The following is a 27,100-nucleotide window of genomic DNA, read 5'->3' as shown; positions in this document are numbered from 1 at the left end:
AAGTGCATTTATAATGATAATGTATTATTTATTCATAAATTCATTCAGTACATGGTTTGGTTAGGTAAGATTGGAAGGATGATGTTTGGAGCACCTTTTGTTTGTCCGTTAAGCCTGAGACTTTCCCTGCTGCCGCTGGCTGTTTGTGATCCTCACTCAGCACATAGTAAATAACCTTCAGGTTTTTCTACCATCATCTGCATTATTTTATCCTTAAAGTTTTCTTGTGTCACTACTGACTCAGTCCACAAGACTGTATGGGTCATTCTACAGACACACTCCACTTTACCGCTCTGTTTCTTCCCTGTCAGGATGTAAGAGATTACCAAATAATAGGTGTGGGAATCAGCGGGTACCTAAAATAATTTTCTGTTGATATCTGGTTCATGACACAAAAATATTGCGAATCTTCTTATTGTGAAGTTTAGTGTAAAGTTATTCAAAACGGTTATATATCTTGTACTCACTTTTTTCTAACTTGTCTTCATTGGATTTCGGTGCTTTGTCCAAACATATTCTTAGCTTGTTTGGAAGTTGTATTTTGGTCAAATAGAATAAATGAAAGTGCATTAACGATTCCCAAAAATATTAATGTAATAAATGTAGCTAAAAATATTGATTCTTGGCATTAGAATGTAAATACAGTATTGCGAAGTAAATATCGATTTTTACCCCATCTTTACCAAGTAGCTGCCATTATTATTAGCTACTTGCTAATCATTACAATTAGTCAGTCTTAAGCCAGTCTGCTCCACAATTACAGTACATGCCTTTCCATGAGAAACATGTCATCTTGGTGGTTGATATCATGGCAGACACAGTGTTATTATATTACAATACTACACATGCTTAATTATAAAGGTTGTTTCTTTAAATTGCAATGTTATGACTTCTAAGAATCTTTTAAGCTGACTGGACAATACCACAAATTGCACTACATTTTACACCCAAGTCTACAAACAGTTGCTGCTTATCATTCGTCTCCAATAAAGCGTCTTTCAAAGAGAGAGAAATGAAGTTTGTGCCTGTGTTAAGAGCTTTTCATTTCACTTTTTGTGACACCAGATGACAATAAAGAGACTTTTATGAGAACATAAACTGACCATGAGGGCAGTCTTAGCACTCCATTTTCTTCACTCACCTCTGTTGTTCAGTTTGATGTTCATAGGTAGTTGGGTTGCCATGGCGAAAAGATTCTGCTGCAATGCATGTTGCATTATCCTCTGCTGCTCCTCTGCCATAAGCATCACTTTCTTCTCCGGTGGCTCTCCAGACTCCAGCTTCTCCCGCAGCTGCTCCAATGCAGCTGCCTGCACAGCTGCTGCAGCTGCAGCCTGGGCCGCAACGGCCTGAGCTGCACTGTGGTGGCCGGCCAAAGACACAGGGATGCCCATCCTGTTAGTCAGGCAGTTGGAGAGCACGGTGTCTTCTGTGGAGCAAGAAAGCATCATGAGGTCTGTGTGTAATGACTGTGTAAACTGACAAAAATGGTAACCTCCAATTGTTACCTTAAAGAGCTCTTTCTACCTGATCTAACACTAACCTAATTTATTCAGGTTGATTCAGTGATTTTAAATAATATTTTTGAGTTCATTTAGATTTACCACATGATGAAGCACATTTTTTACAGTGTAGTAGTGATGTGACTCTAAAGCTTTTTGGCTCACTATTTGACTTTGATACTAACTATACTTCATACTTTACGATAGTTTAAACCAATACCTTAGTCTTTATACACCGGAATGTTTTTGAAAGTAAAAAACAAGCTCTGAAGTGACAGCATTGCACAGTTAACATTTTGCAAAAAGGTTCGGTTCAATAACATTATTTAATGCATAATGTATCATGAACTGACTATAAACAATATTTTTTACCACATTTTTAGTTATTATTAAAAATTTATATGTAACGGTAAAGCTTTACAAGGTTCCATTTGTTAACATTAGTTAACATGAACTACCAATGAACAATATTTTTACAGTATTTACTAATCTTGGTTAATTTTATTTTCTACATATAGTAATAAATTTTTTATATCAAAAGTTGTATACAGGTATGTTAACATAAGTTAATGCACTTCGAACTAACGTGAACTAACAATGAACAATTGTATTTTTTATCTAACATTAACAAAGATTAATAAATGCTGTAAAATATATTGTTCATGGTTAGTTAATGTTAACTAATGTAGTTAACTAATGTTAATGAATAGAACCTTATTGTAAAGTGTTACCTTGCACAACTACACTGTAAAAAATGTGCTTCATGAGGCAACATCTCAAATTAACGGATTTTATTCGTTTAAAAATGTAATTGTTTTTTATTATTTAGTATGTCTTATGAACTGCATGTATCCACTTTTGCAGTGTTTGTTCTTTGCATGTAACATCATCAGTTTGCATTGTATGCTACATATTAATATTGGAAATGTTGTAATAACATCCTCATAGGGAAGCATGAGTATGAAACACAAGTCATGCAATAAGCACTCAGATCTATTTAAAGCTGCATTGTAAACACTATAAATACTGTGAAATTTGTAAGGGTCTTTGATCCTTCAAGAGTTGCGTGACTTGTCTTTTTCCATATGGGCACATTACTAAAGCATGAAACAGCCCAGGTCTCTTTGTATTTCATTGCTCCTGCTGGTGTGATGCGGAAACTGGCAGAGTGGGCAAGAGGAAGTCCTGCAAGCTGTTTCCTGTCCGCTCTGATGACCACTCAGGCCACAGTGAGGAATCAACGTGCCAGTGTTATTGTGAAATAGAGATGACTTCTCCTTTGGTGGGTCTAGTTGGTAATTTAGATTGTCTGGAATAACATGACAAATTCCTGATATAGAAGGTTGGGATTGAGGTTAAGATGGTGAACGAAGGCATATCTAAAGTCAACTTACAACCCATCTCTGACACAGTCCCTATCTTGTCTCCAGAGACTATATGAATGTATCGATCCTACATTTCTGCAGTAGTGATAGCATTTTACAGAACCAGTCGGGGAGTGCTCTGGATCATATATTTTATGTTTTAATGCTTAGAAGTGGATATCATTTATACACCTAGTCATGTAGTTTTTTTAAAACGGTTGCAATAGCGAACATTCCGATATTCAGTTAAGTGCATTGCTTAAATGATTATGACACCATCTTGTAGAAGGCATTGTCTTTAAGTTTTTCTGATAATTGTTTTATTTATTGTCTACATTACAATATCTGTAATGTAATATTTAAAAAACTAAACATGACAAAAAAAAAAAAAAAAAAAAAAAAAAAAAATTAGTATTTTGTTGCCAGAGATTACAAGTAGTTCTATTATATTTTAATTATTTTGCTGCAGTTTCACTCTGGTTCAACATATTCATTGTGGTGTTGAATAAAAGGAACTTTTATCCACAAGACTATGTGTTGGAAGGAGTTTATCTGTCTAACTGAGGAAAAGTGAGGACAGAATAAATATAATTGTATTTATTTATTTGTTGTCCTTATCTTTTCACGAGTCAACAAGCAAAGGAATATGTTGCATTACTTTTTTGCATTTTTTTGTTTTGTTATATTCTTCGTAAGGGATAATATACAGTGAACCAGTCATTGTCACATAATAAACTCTCACAGGGTGGTAGAAACAACTACTGGTCTAATAAATAAAATAAAATAAATAAATGCACATGAAATACTGATTTGAGTTGAAATTATTGTATTATATAATTGTATAATAATTATATAAAATATGATATATTTATATAATTATTTTATATATTTAAAATTGACCACAAAGTGGTACGAGAGACATGAAAGCAGCATTTGTATGTGGGAAACCGTTTGCCTTAGCGGTCATTATATGAAAATATTTTACATATATAATATATATAATATATAATATTTGACTTATTGCTGTGATTTCCAATCAGAATCAAGTATTCCAGAGAGCTGTGTAATAAACCGTTTTGCTTTTTATTATTTAGTTATCTATTTATCCTTTCAATCCATTGAGATTGCAAGGAATTATTGTGCATGGGGGTGAAATATTGTTTTATTGTAAAATAGTAATAATAAAAAAATTATACTCAAATAAAAAAATATAACATTCAAATTTCTCTTGAAATCTTACATTACACACATAATTATGTAATTTTATCCTTCGTGCTTTAGACACACAATTATGTTATTTTATCACGTTGGAGCTGTAGAGGCATGTTCACAAAGTGAAACAAACACAAACCTTTCTTGATGAGGGGGGTCTGAGTCATGTGCCCGCCATTGGGAGTGGTCATGCTGATGTGGGGCATATGGAGTTTGGGGGAACCATGCAGTGTGGGGGTGCCCACGGGGGAGTAGTTGAAGAGGGTGGAACCATAACTCTGTCTCCGCCCTTCACGACGGTTGCTGTCGATAGCTGCCTGGAGCTCACCGGGTGAGCTCAGTCCCCGCTTTTCACATTCATAAGGATAGAGGTACTTCATATACCTGTAGAAAAGAAAGGAGAAAATGTGAGAGAAAAGAAGATTGTCCTGTTGTGTGGCGGTATGATGTTATAATGAAATGAGAGATTTTTCAGTGGTAGAGATTATGCTATATTGTTTTTTTACTGTGGCACGATTTTAAATATCCAACATGAAACAGAAAACTACAGTCTGCTTAATTGTGTTAAATGACAGTGCTGACAGAAAGCAAAACCAGAACCAGCACAACATTTCTGACACAAATACAACAACGAAAATGTACAATGTCATGTTCATTGTTTAGGTTTGGATTTTTGGAGTAATGTGATCTGATGTTTTCAAGTAAAGAGTTCTGAGTTAATTATAATAAGCACAAAGGAATCCTAAACGAGCAGTTCAGCCAAAAATGACAGAATATTTATTATTTACTTACCCACATGTTGTTTCAAAACCGTATACTACAATTTTTTTTTTCGTGCAACACAAAGGAATCCTCTTATGGGTTTGAAATAAGGGTGAGTAAAATTACATTTCTTGGTGAACAATTCTTTTAAATGTAAACATTAATCGTTAATATTTTAATTTCAACATAGTGATACATTTTTGAAATCAAAAGTTGTATATGTTAACATTAGTTAACGCACTATGAACTAACATGGACTAACAATGAACAATTGTATTTTTATTAACTAACATTAACAATAATTAATAAATGCTATAAAAATATATTGTTCATTGTTTGTTCATGATACCTAATGCATTAAATACTGTTAACAAAAGGAACCTTACTGTAAAGTGTTACCCTTTACTGCAATGTATACTTCATTGAAATAATGCCTTTATTAAATTTACATTCTTATGCTGATTCAATAAAGCAAAATGCTTAAAAACAGCATTATTTTTTAGTTGATGGATCACAGTCTCAATTTTATCTACAAATATATCTCTTTTATCCACTTGACCCCTGTCAAATATACTCTCCCCTTTACTCTCCCTATTTTAAAAGCAGATAATTGAATTGGACAAGATAGTCAAGAATCAACTGGCTGTTATCAACAGGTTTCCCCCTCTAAAGTTATCTCACTCACTGTGTTCGGAGGGTGAAAGCCGCACTGGTGATGGAGGTAGGGAGGTTCAGGCCTTTGGTAATCTCGCGCCATATTTTCTTATTGATGACTTCCACTAAGCCGCCTTTTTCGGTGACAAGCTTGTAGAGAGTGTAGAGATCCAACACCTGCTTGGCCATGATAGGAATCCGATTCACTGGAGTCCCTGCAGGAGCGGGGGAAAAGCACAATATCCACAATCAATGCCATTAACTCAAGCTTATTGATGGACCTCTGTGCCGCTTATAAGGCCAATCAGTCAGGCATAAGTAAAATGTCCGACAGCTTCCCAGTCCACTTAGCAAAAATATCACTTTTTGCCTTCAATCAAAGGTCTCTGCTGTCTGTTTCGCCAGAACTGAAAAGATTTGTGGCTTCTCTTTTGGAGCAAGAGTGCATCTGTCTAATTTAGTAAAAGTACATATCTTATTCTCACATTCTGAATTACATATTTTTAGGTTAACATTTTTTTCAGTGTATGTCTAACCCTAAACACTGCACTTCTCAACTTTGCCAGTTAATTTGCTGAAAAAAAAAAGAAGAAGAAAAACCTTGGTGGTAATTTGTGATCACGATTTAATGTTCGGTTGTAATGTGTGAAGAGTATAAGCCCTTTGTGTGCATTTGAGACCAGCTGACCTCAAGATAATTAACCTGTATTTTGCTGATAGAGTTCTATTGTGCCCATTGGATTTGCCATAATAGCAATCAATGCGCAAAGAAATATAGAGCAAACAACAGCAAGCAGAGCCACGGACTGAAAAGAGCAAGGAGAGCAGAGCTATGGTCTATCACGGTAAAAACACATCAATTAAGACATGTAATTACACTTTCATTTTACCTCCCTGGCATGTGAACTAAGAGACTCTATTAAAACTAAAGATTTATCTGCTCTCCACTCTGAGACAATGCTGGCATTAGATCTAAAGTTACACCACCATCTAAAACTATCGATTGATGTTTCTAACTTCTCCTCAAACTTACCACACGTCACTGAAGAAAAAGGAATTATAAGGGGTCTTGGTCTGGAGACAAAAAAGCAGCGCTCTCAGTGCAAATCATGCCACTTTATGTCAGATATTATGATAAAAACCGTCAAAATCTGAACAGCTGAAAGGAACACCTTTTAAGTTTTAAAATGACTGTAAAATGGTCTAGACAAAAGCCACCAGACTCCTTAACTGAACATGTGTTTTTCTATATGCAAAAGTAAATGCAAAACCGTGGTGTTTCCCAACCCTTTTTGTCTTATGAACCACAGCCCCATCAGTAAGGCTCAAGTATGCCTTCACGACACTTAAAAAAAAAAAAAAAAAGTTCTCCTATCAGTCTTGGGTGTAATCCAATTACAAAGAAATTAGTTATTGTAATCTAATTACATTTTAAATTCTTGCAATCAGATTACAGTTACTGACTTTCAATTAATTTAATTACTATTAAGTACATTATAGTGTTATGCTTATTTCTAGTATATTATTTACTGTATGTAGAATACATGAATTATGGCCCTATAACGAGCTATTGTGAAGGAGAAATGTGAGGTGCTGAATGTATGACTTGTGTGCAACAATGAAGTTGGAAGAAATACAAACATTATTTTGAATATGTAGAGTGAAAACAAAAGTGTTTAAGAAAGTAACTTAAATGTAAAGTAATTAGTAATGTGATTACTTTTCCAATTAAGTAATTAGTCAAGTAATCTTATTACAATTTTAGAGAAATAATTAGTAATTTGTAGTGGATTACTATTTTAAGTAATTTACCCAACACTGGCTCCTATTAAACCATATTATACTGGATATCATTAGGCATTATCATTAATATTAATAAAGCCACTTTAATAGTGAATTAAAAACACTTACAAAGTACAGTCTCACTAAGTTATTTCTACTTGATCTGATCCTTAAAATCATTTTCATTGGTGTAACCTAATATAATCTGGCTGATTCAGTCACATAAAATATGTATTTTCCCTTGAATAAAAATAATAATAATTGAGGTGTTACCACATAATTTTTTTGTTGTTGTTTTTTTTTTTACAATGTATCACATATATTCTGCTACTGTCATTCATTTTAAAAAACACTTGCAAATCATGTGTAAATCATTCATAAATCCAACAATTTACACACAAATTTGTACTGTTCGTGTTTCATGAAATAGGCCCATTGCACACATTATTTCGGTTTCCTTCCTTAAAATGGAACTGAAAAAAAAAAAAAAAAAAAATAAAAAATCATGATATTAATTCCCTTAAAATTCTTAAAAGGTTTAACAAAGCAAAATCAAAACCTTTCCAAGTACCCCCTGGAACCTGCTTCAGTACCCTCTGGGGGTTGATCATTGCTATAATGCACAAAGTTAAATCACAATAATGCACAAATAATAATTTATTCCCATGCACAAAAGGCCAAACTAAACAAGGCTGAAGCAATAAATTAAAAACCTGACTCCACAAAAGCCACCTTTGGACTAAATGTGAACCTGGATAAGCGTCTTTAAAACAAGATTTACGAGCACTCGATATCCGAGGTGATGTATTCATCTCCTCCAGTTTCCTGAAAGAGATGCAGCGAATACAGGCCAGAGCGAGCTTTTGTCATCCCAAACAATTTGATCTGGTCATGCATCAATATGACTATGAGTGATTGTGGACTGCAGAAAAACAGGATTTGCCGAACTTACATAGCTGCCTGCTGTTAATTGCTCACAGGCTAAAAAGGTTTAATTGAAAATGTGCTGAAGGGAATAAGCCGGTGTTGGGGCCAATCATCTATGTGGCTGCCTTCATCAGCAGTCTGTGTTTTCATCATTCATTTCAGGCAGATAATAGAAGGGGAATGTGCCTGCGATTGCTTGCTCTTCCCAAGCATGAAATGAATGGGCTAATTTGTAAACAAATCTAGAAAAAAAAACATTATCCATCTGTATAAAACAGGCAAATTGCCCTTATTAGAAGACCAGCAAGCTTGAGTAAGTCCTCCATGATGTGACTATCAGGGAAACTAGCTAGGTTTACATTTACATAACATTTATTAATTTAGGAGCAGATGCTTTTATCCAAAGCAACTTACAAATGAGGAACATGAGTGATTCATCCGAAAGAGTAACAGGTGTGCCTACGTGTTTTTCAGTATACTTGAAAAAAATAAAAATAATAAAAAATAAAAACTACAGTACCTTCTCCTTGCATTGAAACCAGTGTATTATTAAAAAAAGTAAAATATAAAATAAAGTAAAAAATAAAATAAATAAATAGGCCAGCCAATAAAATAAAATTGCGAATAGTATAGAGAATGTATAAAAAGAAACACATTTTTCAAGAAGAATATGGACAAACACAATTCACTTTCACTGACAAATTCAATATGGAGTAGATATGAAGTTATAAAAATAATTTTTGCTGCTTGTTCAAGTTACTAAATTAAAATGAATTAAATCAACATAATTCTACAACATTTTGTCACAACATGATTTCATTGCATTGTATCCATTTAAATTTGTAAAATGGAAGTTTACTTAATCCATCTTAAGCAACCGAGTTGGGACTACATGAATACATTTTATGGTGTTAATGTACAGTAGCACTGATGAAACTGGTTTTGTTTTTATGCGTTTTTGTGCAAAATAAATATAAAGGGGAATACTTGAGTGGAGCTTGAGCTAACGATGAGGACAGGGAACCTCTTTCCATGATGGAATCAAGTTTAACCAAAGAGCTATTTTTTTTATAATTATATTCCTCCTTGACCTTTAAGAATGCTCTCAGATGTCGCTGATTTATTATAAGAAGATCCAATAAATACATTTTTTTTTCCTAACAGAGTAAACTACTAAAAAAATGCAGTAAGAGTATTGCAGGCTGAATACACCCTGGTGTACTCACTGTTGTAAATAAGAAGTACTAAAACTTGATACTTTCTTTCTTGATTTTTTTTTTTTTTTTTAATCTTCAGCATATTTGGTATTTATATACAGATTCAGGTATGTGCTATTAGCCTGATTTCCTTCCTATATGGAAGCAAGAGTGACAATTGACATGAACTGAAAACTGAAATGTGACTCCAAGACTCGTTCTTCGAAATCGCACAACTTGCCTTTCATTCTCCTCAGGTAATTATGAGAGCGTCAAATATTGATTTATTCAAAAGAAAGTGCTGATGCTGCCCTAGATGTGATCAATTTATTGTTGCCTCCCTGTGGGAATCATGAATCAAAGTGGGAATTTATCAGTTTACAACGGGCAATAACACTCGCATTGTTCCCATTGCTTTAAGATTAGTGGTCGTAAATGAGCCCATCACTCCAAGTCATTTCCATGATGGACGTATGTATTCTTCAGAACCCATCACAGAAACTTAAAAGAAAGGATACAATTAAGTGATTTACATTAGTTGTTTAAATCTCATTTCTCTACATCTAATGAGACAAGCATACTAGAGCCAGCATCAAGCAGAAGGTTTTCATCGAACTACCATAAAACAACAGTCTACTGAAGGGTTACTGAAGTTTTGAATTTAGTTACATTTTAATTTGTAATTTTATTTTCAATTTGTGCTTTCAATTCAGTTTAGTTTATACTCTATGACTGTTATTTTTAGTCTTTTCTGTATTATTTGGCCTTAGTTTCAGTTTTCAGTATATTTAGATTTATTCTACACGAAAAAACAAGTTGTAACCTGCAACTGTTCCCTCAAGGATGTACTGCTACTTGATCTAACTCTTAGATTAAATACCTTTAATTAAAATTAAATAATTCTCTGAATGGAAGAAAACCACTTAATTTAGATGTAACCACATGAAGCACAGGTTACCTGATAAAACATTTTTACAGTGTATGCTGAAAAAAATAAAATAAAATAGATACCTTAAAAATGTGCTTCATATGGTAACATCTAAATTAACTGGTTTTATTCAACTAAAATAAATAAATAAATAGAAATTTACATTGCTGAATCAACCTAAATATGTTACACCAACAACACTTATTCAAAGAGTTAGAACAAGTAGAAATAAGTAACAAAGAAAAAGGTAACAAATGCAGGTTACCACTATTAGTTTTAGTCTTTCAGGGCTGACCAAATTAAAGCATTGATTTATACAATTACAATATGTTTAGTGCAGATAAATGTTTTTAGTACTCCCTAGTATTATTGCTATTTAGTGACATTTTCATGTTTAAAAGATATTTAGGGTTCAATACAAGTTAAGCTCAATAAACAGCATTTGTGGCATGATGCTGATTAAAAATGTATTTTGACTCATTTGTCCATTTCTTAAATAAATCTGGGTAACAGTGAGGCACTTACAATGGAAGTGAATGGGGCCAATCAGTAAACATTTAAATACTCACGGCTTCAAAAGTATAGCCACAATATGTAAACAATATGTGTGGTAACATGATTTTAGTGTGATAAAATCGCTTACTAATCTTTTCTTTGTAAAGTTATAGCCAATTATACAACCATGTTCCCATACCGAATTAATGTCAACAAAACAACTGTAAGAATATTGATTTAAACAACTTTACAGCTCAAATAATACACGTTTTAACAGAAGAATTAGTGTAATTGCTTTTATAAAATTATAAGCTTCACATTTCTGCCTTTAAACCCTCCAAAAAATGGATCCCATTCACTTCCATTGTAAGTGCCTCACTGAAACCCAGATTTGTGCTTTTTTTAAAGAAAAGGAGGGAATTAATTAATTATTTTTTGTGGTAATCAACATTATGATACAAACACTGCCGATTGAGCTTCACTTGTATTGAACCCGGAATATTCCTTTAAATGAAGGCCATTTGAAAGTTGAACATTTTATAATATATAGTGTATAAAAACTAAAATTAATTTGTGACCTTTTTTATTTTAGTTGTTTTGGAGTCATGAAAACACTATTTTAGTTTAGTTTCAGTTTTACCCAATTTTGTTAGTTTTTACTTCAGTTAACAAAAATCTTTTCCTTTAGTTTTTGTTTTTGTTCATGACAATAAAACTAATCTATGTTTTTGAAAACATTTCTACATTCTGACAGAGGTATAATTTGCCCTCCACAGTAAACAGTACAAGTTTCATTTACAGGTCTTAAACAGCTGGTCATAAATATTTCTCTCTATATAAAGCTCTCTGGGGGAGCAGTGAATATCATCTACATTCTTCCATGAGCTGAACTCAAACACAGGCCTGTTTGTGTTGAGCTGTGAAATAGAGGCAGCCATTTTGATGTGAAAAAAGATACGGCCATCTCAGTACACCGAGGGCCTTGCGACAAACAATCTGTTTTTGACAGGTTATGATTGATGATGGCAAGGTCCAGGTGACACTGGGAATGCCAGTGACCTCTGGTCTCAGGCTAGGCCTATAGGGGACCACAGTCCTGGCACGAATTCACTCACAGCGGGGGAGAACCTTTCGTGTATTGATTTTTAAGGTGTTCTGGACACTTTATAAAGTTGAGTAGATTTCAACCAAAGTTGTCTTTTTTTTTTACTATCATCAAAATTACAGGCTTTAATAGGCAACCTAGGAAGTCTGGGAAGGGCTCATTTTTTAAGTTGCCTTACAAGCCGTTCACACATTGGCAAAACAAAGGTGAATATTACATGAAAATTGTTACATACAGCACCTTTAAATTTACTCATGCAAAGCTCTACAGGAGTTCAATGAATACTTTTCCGGTTGATATTAATTTTCTCATGATCAGTGTTGACATTGGAAAATTATCTCTTAAGAATACAAGATCAACCAAAAACTCTTTGCTATTTCCCAGGGAGATATAAAAAAAAAAAATGGGAGGGTAGTAGTGTTGGTTGAGTCTTGATACACTAATGACAGAAAAATGTCCAACAGAAGTTGATTGTGATAATGATTCAACCACTATTTCATTTTCAAGTACAGCTAGAAAATCATCCACCTTAAGGCGGTCTCGCACCGGACGAGAAGGGCCAAGCCGCATCGTGTCACGGCTAAGACACGGCACAGGTATCAAACACGGGGTTGCAGACAGTACACACAAAAGTTACCAAGGTTTTTCCCTTGTTCAAGAATGAAGAACGCTAAAGTAAATAATCTATGTCCTTTGATAATGATTTGGGTTGAATTTAATGGAAAATATGCGAGTTGTGCTCCGTGGCGCAGCAGTAATTTGAGCAGCCTCCAGAGTTGTAGTACCTTCATTGAAAGCAGTTGTTTCGAATTTTAGAACGCACCATGTCGTCCCCAAGACACACTTGGTGTGCAACCCCCTTTATAGTGACACGTTAATCTTTGAGCACTCTTTTGAGTGGGCCGCAGATGGGTAAAGAGTGGAAGTCAGCGAGTGCCAGAGGCAGGACAGGAGATAGCCCCAAACCCCATCACAATGATCTGACACAAAGTATTTCAGCAGACACCACATTATGCTGACATTTACCTCACTCTTACAATTTGGACCAGACATACTGTGCTGTCCAAAAAGTCTGAGACCACATTGAAAACAAGGGAATCAAAATCAAATTTAAACCTGGACATTTTTAGGGTTTTTAGGCAGAACGCTTTAGGGTTTTGAAAAATTTGAAACAAAGAAATATAATAATGTAAAATGACAAAGAAATATTTAAGATTCTGCACTATTTCTAGGTCACTAATCAAATAAGCAAATTTGTGACACTGACCACGTTAACTCCTTTGAACGAAAGATCAGATTTCTTTGCTGCCATTGAAGATGCTTTTCTCAAATGATTCTATCATGGATCATCAGGTTTTGCACAAACCTGCAGAGTCTGTCCCAGCTTAAGTACATGCTGAAGTTAAAGCAAAAGGGTAACATACAAGATACATAAGAAATTTACACTAAATTCTGAAATACATATTATTTTTTAAATTAAACTCTTCACTCAAATGATTAAGATGATAAGACATTGTTTTTTGAAAAATGCAAAATGAAATCCCTTTCACTAGTGGACTCAGACAGTATGGCAGGAATGAAAAGAATATTCAACAATAAATCAAAGCGTAAAGGGTTTATTGCTGTTAATCCAGAAAATCAAGATAAGTGCAATCTTGTTTTTTTTTGTTTTTTACTAAATACACAAAATAACAATGCCTCTTGATATAAAAAAATATGTGCCTCTCAAAAAGTTTAAAAGTGCTGTGTTGATCTTTTTTGCCTTCCAGGACAGTTTCTCTTGTTGGTCTTAACACAGAAAACTGATATACATTAAGTACCCATTTGAACAGATATTGAAGTCATGTATTGAAAGAAAATTTTGATTTAAATCCAATTATCCACATACTCCAACATGATCATACGAGAAGTCGGCATGTTGCTTTCGAATGTCCCAATACCCTGACATCTGGAGTTGCTCAGGCAAGCAATAGGACCTGTGTATTTCCCCAGGTTTCTTTGAAAACGTTTCATAGCCTTAGCTCATGGAACCTCACGAAAGATAGCACTATTGAGCCTGATCTCCTTTCTCAATCATACTTTTGCATATGAAATATGGTTGCAGAATTATTGTAATTTTTCATTATACATAACAATAACTGAAACCACAACAATTGTTTGTCAGTTACAGAGAATGAAGGGAAAACAAAAGTGGAAGAAAAAAGAACGATTCATGTGAGTAAAGGTGACAACTTCCCTTACAAACAGTGTGAAGAATATTTGCACAAAATCACAGTGTCTTCCACTGGGACATATGTATTTCTATTAAAATTTTTATGAATATGTTAAAGTAAAATGAACTGAAGTATGAATATGACATTTTTATATAAACTTTTTGGGTTGCACTTTATTTTAGAGTATGTGTACTTTCAGTATACTAACAGTGCACTTACTAAAGAAAGTACTGAGTAGTATTAGTTAACTACATGTATTTAATATGGGTTAAGGTTAGAGATAGTACCTAGTAAATTCTATAGTTGTTGTAATTATATAGTACGTAAATGTAGAACAGTACTGTAAAATAAAGTGCTACTAAGTTTTGAAACACTTAAAAAAAAAAAAACGTAATTAAATTGTGGACATTGGTTCGACACAATGAAAATGTAGAACTTATTAAAATGTAGGCTCTACTCAAATAATTCGTGTAGCGAAAGCATAAATTAATTGAGTTAACCTACCTTAAATTTGATCTGTTCAAATAACTCTAAAAGTTGAACCTGGGAGCTTGTTGCTAGCTAGCAACAAACACATTAGCATATTATAGATGTATTTTTGTACAGTGTAATAAGTATGGTGCTGCTGAGAGTTTACAGATCCCCAATCAGTTATTATACTGATGATCCCTCAATATTTGCTTCAAGAGAAAAGCAATACACACTGATTGTTCAGTATTAATGTACCCAACCTTGACCTAACCATTAGTTCCACTCTTCTCCACAATGGTAACCTCCAAAAACATTCAACAATAAAATTAAGTTGAGACCAAATGCTAAAGAATGATGCATTAGCTCATGAGTGAATTAAGCAAGCAATAAAAATCAAGCTGAGTGAACAGTATCCGTTAGATGTTTGAATCCATTTAAACATTCCATAGCAATGTGATCATATCACTTTTTGATGACTGCTCTGAATATCACTTGGACTTCATGCAATATAATTATGTCCTCATCTAAAACTTAAATGTAATAAGTTGATTTCAAGTGTACTTGTTTAGTATTTTCAATAGAGCTGCTTTCCCTTTTTTCAGTGTACCATGTTAATCATACAGTAAGGCTGTATAAGCAGTCTGAGTTTAGATTTCTTTAGCTCTAGTATGAAATGAACATGTCAGGTCAGACTAGTTTCAAAATCTAGTAATGTAGAAATTTACTTCACATTCTGTGACACTCAACAAAAATTACATCTAGTTTCAGAAGCACCTGGAATGTCTCTATAAATGGAATCCACACTGTCGTACATAACATATGTGAAACAGTGTGTCCTAATTGAATTTTTTAATATTTTCTCAGTTGAAGCTCAGATTGCAGTGTAACATACACTCGTCATAGCTCTATATATAAACTTGGTATCACTGATCATTGACCTTTCCTCTATTATAGTTTACTGCTAAAATTTATCCTTAATAAAGTAACAACAGGTGAATCGCTTGCATTCTATAATCCATCTTGCTCAATTCAACCATAGGGCAAAATAAGACTGCTAATTACTTTAACCAAGACTAATTTAATATGTTAATATGTAAATGTATGAGATTTCAACACATGCGTCTACTGAATATGACAACATACAGTGTGTGCAGCTAAAAAGTATTGCCGTGACACATAATAAACTAAAAGTTGACAAAAGCATCACAAAAAAAAACAAAAAAAAAAAAAACAAAAAGGAAAAATTAAGTACAAATTATTTACTTATCAGAGAGCCACAATAATAAAGTCGGAGTGGGAAAACACTTTCAGCAAGATAAGCTTTTAATAAGCGCTGTAACTTGAAATCATCAGTTTGTATATCCATCTCAAATTGCAACATGGCATTCATTTCATTCAATCCAAGTCTGTCTTGAAATGTCATTTATAATATGTAATGTGTCATTTGTAACATGATCAGTGTCAAGTTTCAAACAAGAAAATCCACTAACTGTGTGCTGCTATGGACAACCATATAAGTAGGGGCAGCAACTTTGAAAATTTCCCAGGATCAATCAATTTTGGACTACTGCAAACAAACTTACACTCAGGTTTATAAAATGAACACCTGCCTCTTTTGAAACACACACAGGCTCTTAAAGTAACTAGAGAGGGGGGAAAATGGACATGCTGCAACCATATATTGCAAGAATCATCCATGGAATCGCATGTGTGGAATGTGACCAAGACAACAGTCAGAGAAGACCATGTGCTTTTACTCACTTATTGAGCTTATTGATGGAGCAGAGGTTTCCCCTTAATGTTCCATAGTTTACACTGAAAAAAAAAATGTCAAGTAACCTAAAAAATGTACTTCATGGGGTAACATGCCAATAAACTAGTTTTCAGTCAAAAATATTATTTAATACGACCGAATCAACCTGACAATATTAGGTAGCATCAGGTTTTGTAAGGGTCTTAAGGGTTAGATCAGGTATAATTGGACAATAAAGGCAATCATTGAATTTGTATATTGTTCTACTATTGCTAACTTTGACTTAGGCTGCCAAAAAACACCCACAAACAACTTTGACCATTACCGTGGGTCAAGCAATATTTAATGTAAGTGCATTTCAATTTCATAAATATTTCTTTCAAATTAAACTGAATTGAATTAACTAAAAAATATTTTTATTAAATTTTATTAAAGGTGCACTCAGTAATTTTTTCCTCATTAAAAAAGTTTAACTCCTAAAGACATGAATTGTAATTTTGTAATATATGTAAGAAATCATGACCACTCACATTAAAATGAAGTCATATCAGTAACCCTATAAAAGCTGTTTTATTCTACATGGAGAGGGTCCACACATGGGGGCTGCTGTTATAATCACATGACCAGCCGAATACTACTCGCTTAATCTCAGTAACCGTCCTGTTATTTGACACTTTCACTCATTAATTAAAGTAATAATGGCTGACTGTGAATACTACATTTCTACAATGGCATCTGAAACTGAAAACTATTGATTTTAAATGATGCTGCATCCACACCACTAGGTGTCACTGTAAGTCCAAGATGACACAAAGACAAGTGCACCTTTCATTTAATTTAGTTAAAGATTATAAAATTAAATTTGATGAAAATTTGTTATGAAATTGAAATGCGTAAATCTTAAAAGTAGGTTTAAAATGTTTCGTATCATCTAAGTTGTCATGGCTAGTAATTTTAGACACTAATCAAATCATAATGAGCTGCAATTGTTCTCTATTCTTCAGACGTAGACTCGTAAGCCATAATTTTGACTACTGGCATAAACTCATATTGTAGGAATATTGCAGAATATAGTTGTGCTTGAGGAATTTGTGAGCAAACCAATTTTTGTGAGCCTGTCTATTTGCAGTTCTTGCAAACTCTTTTATTCAGGCACAATGCCAAAGTTGGACAAATCCAGCAACAATTTTTTTTTTCAGAAGCATTCATTGTAACAGCCTGATTATTTCTAAACAAACTTAAAAACACCTGGCATACCATTACTGTAAAATAAATCTGAATACAGAAAGCTGAAAGAGACAAAAAGTCTTGTAACTACATCATTTTTAACAACATACAATGCTAAAGTACACATGATCTTCAGGTATGTCTGAGGCTGAGACTAAGGTTAGGACCTTTTTAGTTTTAACTGCAGTAATAGTGAAATAATTACTTAATAAAAACTACTCCTTTTAACATTTATTTCAAAGTCATATTCCAATATTAGATCTAAGGTTGGCCCCAGACACATTCACAAATGCAATGGCTATGCCCTGAATACCCATTGACTCCAGAAGCATCCCTGTCTCTTACCATCTACTCTGACTGAACATGTATTACTAGATAGCATTTTGAATCCTTTATCCAAATGGTGATGTGATTCAACAGCTCCAACGGTCTTTAATGACTATACTGACTGTCAAAACTTATGGGAATTTCCTTTCTATTCATGCTGTCAGTCACACAGTATGATAACGCAGCTATGAAAGCCACTTGGTCATTTAATACCATAGAAACATTATTAACACAACATTGAAACAAGTACTGCAGGTAACCTGCATTATGTGCTGAAAGATTAATTTATTTATAACAGGCATTCCCAAAACACATAACAGATCTTATGATCTCAAAATGCTTCATTAAAAAATAAAGGGGTAGATTAATATGAATGATTATAACTGGAGTTTTCTGCAGTAAAGCAACTAGTAAAATGTAGCCAAATAAATGATTGTGTGAAACACCCTTTTCATTCACACTAAAGAATGAAAATATCCTTTATAGACTTGTTAAGAAGTCTAACCAAATCAAGTCACAACCAGTGCTAATAACAAATACTTTCTATCCAATCTGCTCATTTATAAATGTAACTGAGCCTTTCATGAGTGTTCTGGGTGTTCAGATTTCCTGAGCAATCAAGTCAATACAGAGGTAGACATCAAGCATAAGAACAGAAACGGAGGGGATTTAATTATATTTGATCTCATGGCTGAGCTGACAGGAAGAGCTTCACTTCACTGCATTCAGGCATTTTTATGTCATGGCATCACTAGTCTGGGCGACTCTTCATTGGCTGTCTCAGATGGATTAGCCCATGGCGCAATAACAACAGCGTGAACTGCGATAAAACCTGCCCTGCATTCCTGTCATCACAAATCTAAACAGATGAGACAGACCTAAATGACAACTCACCCCTCCCTGTCCTCTCTTACCTCTCAGGTCAAATAAATCAGATATCCCGAGACCTCTAACTGCCCCAAAACTAAACCAAAACACTAAGGTGAAGTTTTGAAAATCTGTTGCAAAGATGGTTTGACTAGTCAAAATGGCCACACATGATGTACTGTATAAACAAATATATTAAAAAATATCACTGGTATAGGAAGCTTCAGAAAAGATTTTCTATGCATAATTCATCATAGATACATTGGAATACTGTATAGATGTATATAGATGTGTCTATACATTGTATAAATATCATTATTACTGTTAACAAAAGCAGAATTTTTTTTTTTCACCAAATGAATTAAAAATATAAACAAAACTAACAAATAATTTTCATGACTCCAAAACATACTATAATAAAATTAAAATGAATATTAAATTTTGTTTTAGAGACACAGTACATTAAAATTTACACTGAAAAAGTGGTAACATGCAACTGTTACCTCAAGTGTCTATTTCTACCTGATCTACTCTCACTGAGCACTTTATTAGGAACACTATGGTCCTAATAAAGTGCCCGACGTGGTCTTCTGCTGCTGTAGCCCATCCGCCTCAAGGTTCAATGTGTTGTGCATTCTGAGATGCTATTCTGCTCACTACAATGGTACAGAGTGGTTATCTGAGTTACCATAGGCTTTCTGGCAGCTTGAACCAGACTGGCCATTCTCTGTTGACCTCACTCTTCAACAAGGCATTTCTGTCCACAGAACTGTCGCTCACTGGATATTTTTTGTTTTTGGCACCATTCTGAGTAAACTCTAGAGACTGCTGCGTGTGAAAATCCCAAGAGATCAGCAGTTACAGAAATACTCAAACCAGATCATCCAGCACCAAAAATCATGCCACAATCATAAGCACTGAGATAATTGTTTTTACCAATTCTGATGGTTGATGTGAACATTAACTAATGCTCCTGAACCGTATCTGCATGATTGCATGATTGGATGATTAGATAAGCACATTAATATGTAGGTGTACAGGTGTTCCTAATAAAGTTCTCAGTGAGTGCATCTATTCCATAAAAAAATTACTTTTGTTGGTTTAATCTAATCTGTCAGGTAAATTTAGTCAGATTACATACATTTTTTGAACTGAATAAAACCAATTAATTTACATGGAACCATATGAAGCACATTTTTAAGGTTACCTTTACAAAAAAACATTTATAGTGCAACTTGCCTTGATTAAACAAGAAAATGTCACTCGATAGCTATATTAATAGATGACCCTGAGAATTATAACTGTGTTAAACATATTTAAATTATATTTAATATAGTATTTAAATGAATCCTAATATAAAACATATACTGTAAAACTAAACTGAAACTAGAAAAAAAAACTGAAAAACATAACAACTAATAGTCACAGAGTGAAAACGAATGAAAACTAAACTAAATCAAAACGAAAAATTGCTATACCCTGATAAACATGGAAAAACACAACAACCATTTACAAAATATACACAGACATTTTTTTAACCTACAGTACACTGAAAGAAAAAAAAAGTTGACCTAAAAATTTGCATTTTGTGGTAACTAAATTAACTGGTTTCAATCAAAAATATAATTTAACGTCAATAAATCAACCAGTACACATTAGGTTACAGCAACAAAACTAATTTTAAGTGTTAGATCAGGTAAAATAAGCTCCTTTAAAGTACCATGGTACAGTATTACCATGTTTTTTTGTTTTCATGTACCATGGTGGTAGCACCAGGTAGAACTGGCACCACCACATAACTTTTTTAAAGGAAACTAGCTGCTTCAATAAAACAAAATCTTATAACACCCAAGAATATTTTAAAATATAGTACAACACGAACTGCTAAACTACAAACTGTATTGTGAAACTAATGATATCATCATAGCACCGATATGTAGTATGTATTGAAAAAGAATAAAGTGGGCTCTGCAAGTGTTTTTCAGTAATAATATGTTGTATTGCTGATTGGCTGCTGGGTCAGCAACACACCATGAATACATTTACACACAGATTTTGTCGAATTGCTTCTAATTACCCTCATTGTAATGTGCAAGGAATGATTCCTCCACAGGCACACAGCCACAAACTGTAGAGGCACATCTGTCATTACTCATGGATTAACAGAGGGTTTCTCACTCAACTCTTCTTTCTTTGGAAGAATCCACTGCATGTTTTATTGACTTGGAGATGATTGTGCATGACAAGTTCATAATACAACTTTTCAGTCAATCATGCTTAAAGTACACTTTATGTAAGAAAAGGAAAGCTGTTTGATCATGGTTGTAAATTACCACCATGTTCATGGTGTTTTTCTTGATTATAAATAAAACAATGTCAACTAAATCAGGGAAACTCACTCAACATTTAGATGATATACATTCTATTCTATTCTATTCTATTTGTAAGTGAATAACTTTTACAGTGTCCATAAGTTTAAAATGAGTTATGAAAATAACCAAATACATTTTATGTAGATACAGATACTGTAAGAGTGGACGCTTTTTATTGTTTATGAAACAATTTCAGATCAATAATGACTTGGATGAAAAAACTAAATTACAGTGAAAATACACTATATTACCAAAACAGAGCCACTCAAAATAATAAAAACATTTCTGTGCAGTGAAAATAACTCTTTAATTTTGTCCTGTCTTGTTTTTTTTTTTTTCTTTCTTTTAAAGGCTGCAACCTTCCTCACATTATGTAAGACCATTAAAGTTCTTATATTTCCCCTATACATTATCTGAGGCTAATATCTCCTGAAGCACCTCTGTGAGAAAAATTCTCAGATGATGTACCTCCCTCCTCAGTAAAAGCTGAAAATTCATTATGCTATGGCAGGCTAACATAATACCAGGATGCTGCCTTTCCCACTGTGGCAAGGTCATCCCCTCAGGGATCTTTTCACATAATCTGAGAGTAATTATAAAACAAACAGCAGAAGCCGTTGTTTCAGATAGCATCAAGGGCAGAAACACGCCAATGAGGCAGCAACACTTCAGAGAACTGGAAGTTTCAAGCAGGAAACCTGAAAAAGCCTATCACAATAGTTTCTACACATTTGCAGCTTTTAGCACAACAATAAACCCTGCATTTCTATTGTTGGCAAGGCTGCAGATGGCTGTTAGACATATATGATACTTTGTTTTAGAATGCAGGTGGCAATCATCTAAATGCACAATTATAATCAAACATATTTATTCAAATTGTTCATATGAAAAAAGATCCTCATTATATTCTAAGTTTTTATTCTTATATTCATTTAACTTTATTACAAAAATATTTTAATATACATTAGCTTCTGTTATTTGTTTTGCTATAAAAAATGAAAATTTGATCACTTATAAAGCTACAGCTTGAAAGTCCTATACCGTATGCAAATATTTTCATCTAATGGCAAGCTAAGCTTGTGTAATGTGGGTGTGAAGGGGTGTGTTAGCTTTTTATATTTGCAATCTGAATAGCTGCACACACAGACACAGCAAGACTCACCTCTTTTCTGCATAAAACTGAAGAGATCGTCAAGGAACTCCTTTCTTTTCTCATCATCATCCAGTTCATACAGCTGTGAAATGACAAAGAAGATGCATCATTAGTATTTTGAGAAGATGGAATATTATGTCTGTGTTGTTCTGGGAGTTATTCATAGCAATTATACCTAGAAATTTTAAGTATACAACAGGGCCAGAAATTAACCCGGGCTCGGGGCAAAAATGCCACCAAAAGTGTAAAAAATGGCCCAGATATTTTAAATGTGATGACAAAAATGGATTAATCAAATTAATCTTTAAAATGTATTAAACAAAGCATTTATTGGATTATGATATCTATTAAAAGACAGCTACTTTTTTATTGAATGTTCATTTGATTGAGAATTGATTTCAATTAATTTACTTGAAGAATTTAGTTAAAAAAATGGCACTAAATATCAATTCCACAGGGCAAATATTGCTCCTTTATAAAATAGCTAATTTCTGACACTGCTATATGCTCATCTGTCATTAAATATACTGTATTATAGCTGGATGCTGATACAATCCCACCTGTGTGAAACCACATGCATTCTACATGAGCTTTTCCCCTTATTGGCTATTCCATTATGTTTCTCATCCTGTCCCTCTCTATACATGATCAAAAGAGCCTTTTAAAAGCCATCTCGAAAACAGAACTGCAACCTGATGGAAATATGTTCCTCAACCTTCACTTTCAATAAGTCTTAGTCCACGTTAACAGGCGAGCAGGTCGATACAGGAAGACAGAGGGATGACCTTTGGAAACAGCGGGGCACATGGAACAAGGCCCCGGAGATAATAACCGATCATTTAAGAGTGTATTAGCTGTCACCAATATTAAAGGACCAATGCAATCAATGCCTCAGAAAGAAGGTACAGTGGGTTTAAAGTGTGAACAAACACAACTGGCTTTTGCCCATACATGACATTTCAAATAAAAAATGTGCTATTTGAAATACAGCAAGCAAACCAAAAGAATCTCTAATACAACATTATCCTCTAAAATGCAGTAAAGTCTGTAAAGTCTATACAGTATATCCTGCATACTTTTAAGATTTATTTAAAGAAAGGTCCATCTGAATCAGACAGTTCAAGTTGAAGTTCACCCAAGAATGAACATTCTCTTGTCATTTACTCGTTCCAAACCCGTATGTCTTTCTTTCTTCCATGGAGCACAAAGAGATTTTAGGCAGAATGAAAGCCTCAGTCACCATTCAGTTTCATTGCATCTTTTTTCCATAAAATGAAAGCCATTCTGACAACTCCTTTTGTGTTCCATGGAAGATAGAATGTCATATAGGGTTGGAATGACAAAATTAACATTTTTGGGTGAACTAGCCCTTAAACTTAAACTCATTTACCCTTGCTATGTGGTTGTCCAGTTGTGTAGATGTAATTATGTTTGTGCAGATATTGATGCACAGACTTTAAGCGCAGTATTATCAACTGTGTGGCAAGTTGTTGAGCATCAGAATTTGTAACATGAGAAACCTGCTTCAATTGATGTGTTCGAGAAACACAAGAATACATTTATATGCTAATATGTGGAATAAGCCAAACAACACAATTTCTCTGGCACATTAACTAGCATTCGGGCATAGAGAATCACTTCAAAGTATTTATTAACCATAAAAATACATACTATCATACAAATACAAAAATACTTCTATAAACACCCAGACACATTTACAAGATATTCTTTTTTTAAACTGTGAAGAATCAATTTAAACAATTTTAAATTATGCCTAACCAATCTTTCCACATTAAAAATAAATAAAAATTCACTTCAATCAAGCCAACACTCTGCCCACAGATAAAATGGCAGGAGCCATAACAGTAAATTAGAGATTTATTACAGTAAGATTGAGGTGATGTAATTGTGCAGAGGTCATCACTAAGCTGGAGTGACCAGTAAAGGGATAATTAATGACATCTACAACACTCCATTAAATATTAACAGATGGAAAATACATTAGAGCTCTGCTTCACTTTTGAGTGGTCCATTACGGTCATATTAGTTCTGTTCCGAGCATTATTACTGCAGGAATGTAGAGCACTGAATGCATTTGGACTCACAAATCCTACATGATTCAGAATTTGTTCACATACTGTATGCCAAATATTTTGTTAAATTACATCTACATTGATTCGAAGGTCTGATTCTGAAAATCTCTCTCATGAGTTTATGCACATGAGTTGTTGAATTATTTAACTATGGGTACTTTTGGCGCTATTGACTTAAAGGTGCACTCATTAATTTTTGCCTCATTAAAAAAGTTTAACTCTTTAAGAAATCGATTGCAATTTTGAAACATCTTTATAAAATCATGATAACTGACATACGAAACCTTATAAAATATGTTTTATTCTACATGGAGGGGTTCCCCTCATGGGAGGTGCCATACTTAATCTCAGTAACCACCCTGTTATTAGACACTTTCACACATAGATGAAATTAATCATGGCTGACTGTGAATAGTGATTTTCTACAATGGCATCTTTAAATAAAAACATTTGTGATTGAATGATGCTGCATCCATGCTCCTAAGTAGGGATGTGCACGAGTAATCGACTAATTGAGTACTATTTCTGCACCAGCTAGTCGACTATTAAAAAAACTACTCAAATATTAATATTATTAGAATTTTTATTAAATTCTACTCTATTGATATTTGGTTCTTGTTGGAATCATGCAAACCAACAGACGAGGATTTGCTTTTATGGTGGAATGAAACTGTGAAGCAGTACGAGAAACTCTGAAGCTTATTAGTACAGTATGTGTGTGTGTGTGCGTTAAATCTCTTAACATGGGCAGAGCGGATTTTATAAAAAGCCAACTTTCAGCACTTGTTTTTCTGTATAATAACATCTGAAATTATAAATATGTGATGGTGTTTATGTAGACTCAGATATTATACAGTATATGTGCATTACCCGAATGCCATCAGAATTGGTTACTATCTTTCTAAGCTCTGGGTGAATGCAAATCTTTTTTTCCTTAAAATGTTTTTTTATTTTTTTAATCTTATTTTCATTTTTACTAATGCATATTGTTCATTGTTTATTTTGAAACCGTTCTTGGAAAAATTTGTGAATAAAACAAAATCTAAATTTCACGTACATGCCATACTTTTTACATTTTAACTTATGAGTAATCGATTACTCGTTTTTTTGTGGGTTAGAGTACTCGACTACAAAATGTTTTGAAAATGTCAATCCCTACCCCTAGGTGTCAGTGTAAGTCCAAGACAATGTGAACAAAAACTTACTGAGTGCACCTTTAATGTAAACTAAAAGCAAACTTTTCAAAACACTTTTCAAATGCTTGAGTTTCATTATGTTGGCTTGATGAAGCCAAGATACTGTTATTCTACAAACTTTACCTATCTAGTTTTAATATGTCAGCTACACATTCATGCACCACAAGACAACTCAAGCATTTTTGTAATTTTTTCCTAAATAGTAATTTTTATGAACCAACAAATGTCATTTTCACCGCATCCCAAATTATGTATGTGTTGTCTGACAACATTCTGTGGTGGAAATTACATTTTAAACATTTTTGGAATAGAATGGCAGACTCCTTTGTCTTGCTAAGGGTAATTTCATAGCTACATTTTACATATCATAAACACACACATAACTAAATCATCTAAATGTTTTTTTTTTGTTTTGTTTTTTACATTATCATAGTAAATGTAAAATAGTAACATTGCAATAATTACATTTTTTATGATAGACTTTTGTATTTTAAGATTGGAAGTCAGGGTCTGGGACGAGGTTAAAACAATAAAATCTATAAACAAAAGCCATTTAAAAGTAGCAAAAATAAATGATAAAGGTGGGTAAAAAGTTCCCAAGTTTAAATACAAATCAATCCCTGGGGAATACAATAATTAAGGGCATGAAGTATTTCCTTTCTTACTGAACTATTCAGTTTTGAGCGTGAGTGTGTGTGTGTGTGTTCGTTATGAAGCTTCTAAATGATTCCTCCAAGTTTCAAATGACACAGGCTGCTTATAATGTCAAACCCTTTAGGCTGCTGATCACACACTGACTTAACCATGAATGACTGAAGGTTAAACGTGTACAGGCAAAAAACAGAGAGGGGAAGATGTGATGCCAAATGCTCATTTGAGTAATTTATGAATTACGTATTTGAATAAAAACTTTCAAAAATACAATGATTTGTCCTTACAAATAAATTATTTAGCATTTAATATATTATCAGAGCTCATTTAAATCAGAAAATGAAAAAAAACAAAACAAAACTGTAAAACATGATGAACTTTAGTAACTTTTAGAATATATATTATTGTTGTTTAGGTGTGCACAATGTAAGAAGTATCACAGCAGGATTTCAGTAGAGGGAGCTCTTCACAATACAATAAATTATCCTTCACACACAACTAAAATGTTCCACATCTATAAAGACATCTATAAAGACATTTTCGCCTGTGGTTTTCTTTCGCCTACCCTGACCAACTTTGAGGGATCTGACAAATCATATACACTGACTTCTAGACTGTGAGTAGAACAACAAACACTTTTCTTGTGTTTAAACAGTGTCCAAGAGCTATCAACATAGTTTCATAATCCTCAAATCAGGTAGGTGGGCCAGTGACAGGGTGACATTCTTTGTCAGTGAAACACACACACACACACACACACACACACACACACACACACACACACGTTGGTGCAGCTATCCTTATGAGGACTCTCCATAGACGTAATGATTTTTATACTGTATGCACTATA

The 27,100-nt window shown here is 33.6% G+C and overlaps 1 protein-coding gene across 2 annotated transcripts in view; it reads right to left on the bottom strand.

The window, feature by feature from the left end:
* LOC127429514 (AT-rich interactive domain-containing protein 3A) overlaps nt 1–27,100 on the bottom strand; it is a 103,728-nt gene that overhangs the window by 4,418 nt on the left and 72,210 nt on the right. For both annotated transcript variants that reach the window (XM_051678564.1, XM_051678574.1), the window contains 4 exons: nt 22,320–22,392; nt 5,526–5,709; nt 4,218–4,462; nt 1,142–1,429 (listed from right to left, as the gene is read on the bottom strand). In XM_051678564.1, coding sequence (XP_051534524.1) covers nt 1,142–1,429; nt 4,218–4,462; nt 5,526–5,709; nt 22,320–22,392 — 790 coding nt within the window. The remainder of the gene's footprint in view (nt 1–1,141; nt 1,430–4,217; nt 4,463–5,525; nt 5,710–22,319; nt 22,393–27,100) is intronic.

The sequence above is a fragment of the Myxocyprinus asiaticus genome, chromosome 3 (genome assembly GCF_019703515.2).
Source record: "Myxocyprinus asiaticus isolate MX2 ecotype Aquarium Trade chromosome 3, UBuf_Myxa_2, whole genome shotgun sequence".
In the NCBI taxonomy this organism is placed as follows: domain Eukaryota; kingdom Metazoa; phylum Chordata; class Actinopteri; order Cypriniformes; family Catostomidae; genus Myxocyprinus; species Myxocyprinus asiaticus.
Note: the sequence above shows the minus strand (reverse complement) of the source record. Positions and strands in the feature narration are given on the sequence as shown.